Here is a 6,659-nt window from a genome sequence, read left to right on the forward strand (position 1 = left end):
TCTTCTGCTATACGATTACAAGTACTACCTTGATTGTCGAAGGATCCTCGGCCGGCACCTCACCGTGCCATTCGAGATGATGTTTGTAGGTAAACGCTGATGTTTCGGGTCCCAAAGATTTTTGCATCAACATGCCCAATTATCAATCCAGCCACACACTAAGGGCTGTTTAGACCAACTTAATACCTAAACTACATAGAAGAGACAAAAACTAAAAGAACAGCCAACTCTCAGTCTCTTAACATTTTTGGGCCAAAGTTATCCTTCATTTGAAAAAATATTTTGCTGTAAACAAGAAAACACACAAGCAATTACAAGTCACAAGGAAGGAATTTAGAATGTTGAGGATTTAAGTTTGGTCGGAAGCAAAATTTTAAAACCACAAGACTTTAAAAAGGCTTTCATTTTGGAGAATCAGTAAACGAATATTGAGAATCTTAAAAGATCATTTCCTTGATAATGCTCAACCAGTCTACAATTCTAGCAAATGCCACAGTAATCTCAAATGAAATACAGCATCTTTCCCTAGCTCTGTTCTTTTACAGCCGAAGCAGCCTTTACTCCATATTTAGAGAACACACCAGTAAGCACAGCCTTCTCCTTGATCTTTAACCTGCGTCACGGTGTACATTCAATTGATGAGGAAAAACGAAGAAAATAATAATAATGAAAATAGAAGTAGCAAAGTATGCCTTTAATAGACATAAATGCAGGTAATGAACATAAATCCCACCTATGTACAGATCCTGGAATGTTCCATTTTGGAGTCTTTTCTACTTTTCTTTTTGCTACTAGCTTTTTCTCTTTCGCTCGGGTTTTCTGTTGCTGCTTTGAGGTTGGTGAATTGGTTGCAGACTCCGCTCTTGGTTCCATATTATCACCACTTTCGGGTTCTGATGAACTGAAAGAGTCGATGCTTTCTAAACTGTCTCCTTCCCAATGTACTGATAGATGATCATCATCTGCACCCTCATATTCATCAGAGGCAGTTTCCTTCAATGAATCAACAGAAGGATCATCCACGTCAAAATCAGAACCTGAGTCCAGGCTGAGAATTGGAAGTTGAGGAACATTAAAGGTCCCATCTGGTGACTGTTCATTAGCATGCACTGGAGAGTTTGGATTCATCATCTCACATCTTATCTGTTTCTGAATTTTTCCAAAAGTTATACTTTGTCCGGAAAATGCCTGTACAAACCTGCCATGATTGAAATGACATCTCAATAAGATTTAGCAGATAATGAAAGCATTCAATATCTTTGAAAATGCAGCTAGATCATCTCTATTTTGAGATGCAATATCTAACATTAATTTAATAACTGAATACACATGCAAAAGCTACACAAAATCAAATAACTAGTCCTTGTCTGCCCCCCATGCTTCAAAAAGAAAAAGGGCAGGAGAAAAATGAAAGAAAGAAAGAAAATAGATTGGAAATCTATGTTACATGGAATCGGGTACATGTTTCGGGTGCGGATATGTATCCAAACGTTGGACGTGTAAAATCTCCAAACAGAAAAACACAGAGGCACAACTAGATATTCATATTATTTAATATTTTATTATATTGTCTGGAGTAAAATAATATCTTAATGTAATATATTGCAAGATATAGGAATTTCACTCTTTTTTATATTTTTTATTTTTAAGTATAAGCATTCCACTCATTTTTAAGCAATAATATGATAAAATTGACTTATTGGATATACTTCTTAGGTACATATCGAACCAAAAGTGTTTTGGAGACATTTCAAATCCATGTCCAAGCATTTTGTTTCCCCTGTGGGTACTCCATGTACTTTTGAACAGTCCATGAAATATAGCTGAAAATATTTTGCGAACAATAGTTGTTCTCCGTCTTAAAAAGATCTTTTTAATCCTACCATGATAGAAATAACTTCTTACTCAAATTTAAAAAAGAAAGCAAACATTGGATCTCTTTTAAAAAAGGACATGGATCGCAATCAAATATGCATGCAAACTCAGACAAACTGAAAATAGTCATCTTTAGTGTGTTTGGGGAACAACTCAACTCTACCCTTCCTTACACTCTCACTTAAAAAGAAAAAAAAAAAAAAAGGGGGAAAAGATAAAGAGAAGAACAAATTCAAAGCCTTCTGCCATGTCACTGTTCTCATATCACGGAATTAGTGAGTTAGATTTTACAAGAACTTCAAATGTATTCTATAACCCACCTTCCCTACCCACATTCACACACAACACTGCAAAAAGCAAAAACATTTTTTTTGGGGGGGGGGGGGGGGGGGGGGCGAGAGAGATTTATTTTCCTTTTCGTATTCAGAATATGGTATACCTATTAGCTTCATCCTCAGACTTGAAATCAACAAAGGCAACTCCCTTACAGATTGGGTCCCTAGTCTTTTTGCTTCCAGAAACAGCTGGGATTATATTTACTATTCCAGGTACTCCTTTAAAAGCCAATTGCAGATCTCGGTGGATTTTCTTTTTCTTGGGCAGGTTGACCAAACGTACACGAAGACCACTCGGAACAACTTCAGAAGCTGTAAAACTCCAGTATAATACTACCAGGTCAGACTTGAGCAAGTAGAATACTACTAATATATACAAGTGGAATAATATAATACTAATATACAAAATGCCATAACACAATCTCAAAAGCATATCCTAGTTGCTGTTAAAACTTAGAAGATGCATGCCAAGTGCTGGATCATTACACCCATGAAATTTAAATGTATCAATGGAACTAAAATATCAATTCTTAACATGTCCCCATTCACAAGATACGTGGCATGTTCGTCTTTTCCAGCATGATATTTCTTTATGGCTTAAGTGCTTAAAGATTCTGAATTCTGATCAACAGAATCTATTTTTGGTAGATTTTTTTATTAATTTTGACTTTCTCCCTCTTAATTGTATTGTTAGAATGCAATATTTTGCTAGTCTTAATAACTATGTTATGAATAATAACAATCTAGTTGAAACTTGATCCAATATAACATGTTTGACACAATCAGTTCCAATTACTCTTTCAGCATAACTGTGATATATTTTAAAATGCATTACTGATTTACTTCAAAATTAAACTATTTGTATGAAAACTAGGTTAAGATTAATACAGTACACTGGATTGATTTTTATTATTGCTTGTCTATTAGTTAGATTCATTATATTAAGTTTATAGCAATCTTAAAAACAACCAGCAAAAATCCACAAAGCGTAAGCTTTATCATTTAAGAAACTAAACTTTACGCAGAGCTATATTAGTTGATCATATACTATTACAGTACATTTGCATATGAAAATAGCTAGTTAAAACATTAAGAAACAAACAAAATTCACCTAGTTAGTTATCATATATTGCTACCAACACCGGTATAATCCAGCAGGTAAATGCCCATTTTAGCATGTCCAAAACTATGATAAATTTTTTATTTTTAATTATATTATTATAGACGAAGAAAATGTAATAAAAATACAATGAAAACCCAATATTTTGTGAATAATTCCAGAAGTAACTAGACCTTAACGGCAGTTAATAAGAAATGCAATAAAAGGGTAATTTGATTCAAATTGTGGAATGGACAGGAAGTCTTCTAAAATGGTTAAGTAATGTACAACAAAGACCTGCACCTCTACATGGGGATATTCGATTCGAATTGAACACACTAAAATTGCAAAGAAAGCAGATAGTGATACGGAATATTCAACCGGTTAGGAAGTCCAAGAGCCGCGGGAGCCCAATAGGTCGGATAGACTACGAGTGGTAGAGATAACGACGACTACCTTTCCCAATCACTCTCCTGTGTCGTGATGGAGAAGTCAAGGGAACTAGTTCCCTAGGTGGATACTACTACCAAGACCCTCTATAAAGGAGGGGTTGGTCAACCCATTAAGGGACGGCACACAATTCCCGAAGCAACTTCGATTACCCTTTCTTTCTTTGCAGATACGACATCGTTCCTAGTCACCACAGAATCTGGCATCAACAGATAGGTACAAGAGTATGGTGATGAGAAAACTTATGATGATAGCCCAAATATTAATAGAATAATGACCTTCGCTAGAGGATGGTAGAGTGGGTTTTTATTCTCAACAAAGGCTTCCATGTATTGAGTTTGGTTGAGCTATGGAATGGAAGAACCCAACCTGACCAGTGAATAGCAGTAAAAAAGTAGCATGGGCCACAATTCCAGTAAAGAGGCTAGGATTGCATTTTCAAAGTTTGAGAAAGCACAAAGCAAAATCCTAACAAAATCAAATTAATAAATTCTAGGAGTGCAAACTATAAATATGAACAATATATTTCAAAAAAGGAAGGATACTCCTTTTGCCTAGATACCCTTAAAAAAAACCATTCAAGAGATTGTTTATCTCATCAACCAAAACGTGTTGACTGGCTAAGCAGGCAACTATGACAAGGATTTAGGTCCTGTTCAGCATCTAAATCTAATACCGTCATTGACGACATAATCCCAAGGTCAGCATTGATTTCAGTTTCCAAAGGGAGTTTACTTCTTCAGCCCTGCAATTGGGCTCTTCACATGGATGAAAAAGAAGAGATTGAAGAAGTGTGTCATCAACCAAAATCTATGAAGCATAGCTACAGAAGCGGGACATGGGCATGACTCGATACAGACAGGGTGATACCGCAAATCCCAAACAAAAATAAGACACGGATACGACAAGGATAAATCAAATAGTAATAGTAAATTTTATTATTATATAAACAAAAAAATAATTCTTTCTCATTTTATCCACATTATCATGAATGAAATCACTAATTTGGAGGTTAGAGAGCTAGACATGTTAACGTTTATTATTTTTGTTTTCTAAAACTTTATATTATATTTCTAATAAAGCCATGAGATATTTAAAAATTGCATGGTATTCCATTCTAGTCAGAAAATAATTCTAAAATTACCCTGTTGTGTCCTAAACATGTCCCTGCCCTTTTCAACCAGAAAATAATATTCAAATTCTAGGACACTTCTTGCCATGTCAGACACATGTCCGGCTGGGTTTGACTCATGTTTGTGTGTGGTGTGTCCGAGTGTCTAATTCCACCACAACACCCTCAGGAGACCATGCTTCCAAGATCAAAATAGTAAAGATATTTGACCTCCATTATGCTTGAAACCAAGTTAAAAATATAGTTCTTAACACAAACTGAAAAATTAGGGACTATTTGGTTCAGTTTTCTAAAAACAATTCTCAAAACTCAGAAACAGATAATTGTGTTCAGAAAACTATAAAAGACAATCCTGTAAAAACAGACATTTTTTAACTGAGTTTTCATAAACTACAACCAAACAAGTTGTTATACAATTTTCTGATTTCCAGTATCCTGAAAACAAAAAACCATTCTCTGAAAACCGAACCAAGCATGCCTTAAATTTCTCAATTTGTTCAAAGCAAATCATATTCAATTAGAGCTTTACACATTGTCATCCCCTTACTCCATTAGAGACCAACCATTGGGTCTTCAAATTTCTTATCTTTTTTACATTTCCTAACCATAAGGCAATGTGAAGTAATATGGTATAACGCAAATACATAATACTCAAAACAAGCATATCAACTTATATAGTGAATCATATTAGTTGGGAAAATATGTATGATATTACAACAAAAATTCCTACTTGATGTCAATCAAAACAAAGGAAGAATTCGACATGATTGCTTTTCTAGGAAGCACTTAAGACAGTGTGAAGTGAGAAAATAACAATGTAATAAATAATCCCAAAATAATTATAAACCCATACAAAATGGAAAAAGAGCATTCAGAAAATAACTGACCTTTCTGTTTTTCTTCCTTTTTGGAATTGGGATTTTCGGGGTTGTCCTTGAGCTTTTCGATATTGGCCAGCTGAGCCTGTCTACTCTGCTCCATTTCATCGAGCAGCTTGTCCTCAATCGAAGTATCATATGCTTTCCCTTCACCAAAACCGCTTGGCTTGTTTTCAAGCCACTCCTTCATATTCCTCAATGGAACAAACACCTCTTTGTCGTCGTCATCGTCGTCATGGTTGTCATCTTCGTCCTCACCATCATCACCAACGGCATCCATTTCCAAGAGGCTATTGCCCCCTCTTCTTCGACCCTTTACTGCGTTCGCACACAGCCCAGTACGCGTTTGGCCAGGAACATCACAAAAACCGAATTGGGTCACTCGGTTTGAGCAAAAAGAGAAATGGGTTTGATAGGTTTTTCTAGGGAAAAGAAGGGATTGTGATATGGGACTGTGGGGGATGGTATTACACGGCGGTGATGGTGGAGGAAATCCTCCTAGGCTGAGCATTGCCGGCGGTGCAAATAGGTCTCGCCGCTGCTGCAACGCTATGGGAAGTTGTATGTGTGCAATTTGGCTTATCATTTAGAAACTTCTTTCTCAGATTCAGATGTTGTAGCATACGTATCTTCATAGATGAGCTCAGCCGAGTGAGTGCAGAGATGGATTTTGAGAGATAAGTGATGACGTCAGTGCAAAAATTGATGTGTGCAAGGATGGGTCTTTAATTTGCAAACGGGCCAAGCCTATTAATTTTCATGGTTGGGCCTAATTGATGGGCCTTTCAGACTTGGGTAATAAATGGCCACACCTTAGGGCGACATGAGCACAATTTGAAATGAGGGCCTGGAATCTGGATTGAAGTGCCTAATGTCTTATTTGCTAATTG

The 6,659-nt window shown here is 36.1% G+C and overlaps 1 protein-coding gene across 1 annotated transcript; it reads right to left on the reverse strand.

Moving 5' to 3' along the window:
• Window positions 1–428: 428 nt before the first annotated feature.
• Window positions 429–6,424, reverse strand: LOC132303004 (uncharacterized). The gene is made up of 4 exons (XM_059800019.1): window positions 5,779–6,424; window positions 2,315–2,522; window positions 734–1,198; window positions 429–613 (listed from the first exon to the last, which is right to left on the reverse strand). The coding sequence occupies exons 1-4, from the start codon at window positions 6,353–6,355 to the stop codon at window positions 526–528; spliced, it is 1,338 nt and encodes a 445-aa protein (XP_059656002.1). The 5' UTR covers window positions 6,356–6,424; the 3' UTR covers window positions 429–525.
• Between the last annotated feature and the right edge of the window lie 235 nt (window positions 6,425–6,659).

Source organism: Cornus florida, unplaced genomic scaffold (assembly GCF_030987335.1).
Source record: "Cornus florida cultivar Cherokee Brave unplaced genomic scaffold, ASM3098733v1 CherokeeBrave_3.0.0_Hap2_Chr04, whole genome shotgun sequence".
Lineage (NCBI taxonomy): Eukaryota > Viridiplantae > Streptophyta > Magnoliopsida > Cornales > Cornaceae > Cornus > Cornus florida.

Bases quoted from the DNA above. Each gene is read 5' to 3' on its own strand.
- LOC132303004 (XM_059800019.1), bottom strand. From the start codon at position 6,355: ATGATAAGCCAAATTGCACACATACAACTTCCCATAGCGTTGCAGCAG. The intron at 2,523-5,778 runs GTCAGTTATTTT...GGAGTTTTACAG, and splicing joins AAAGGAAGAAAAACAGAAAG to CTTCTGAAGTTGTTCCGAGT. The intron at 614-733 runs GTGGGATTTATG...ACCGTGACGCAG, and splicing joins ATTCCAGGATCTGTACATAG to GTTAAAGATCAAGGAGAAGG.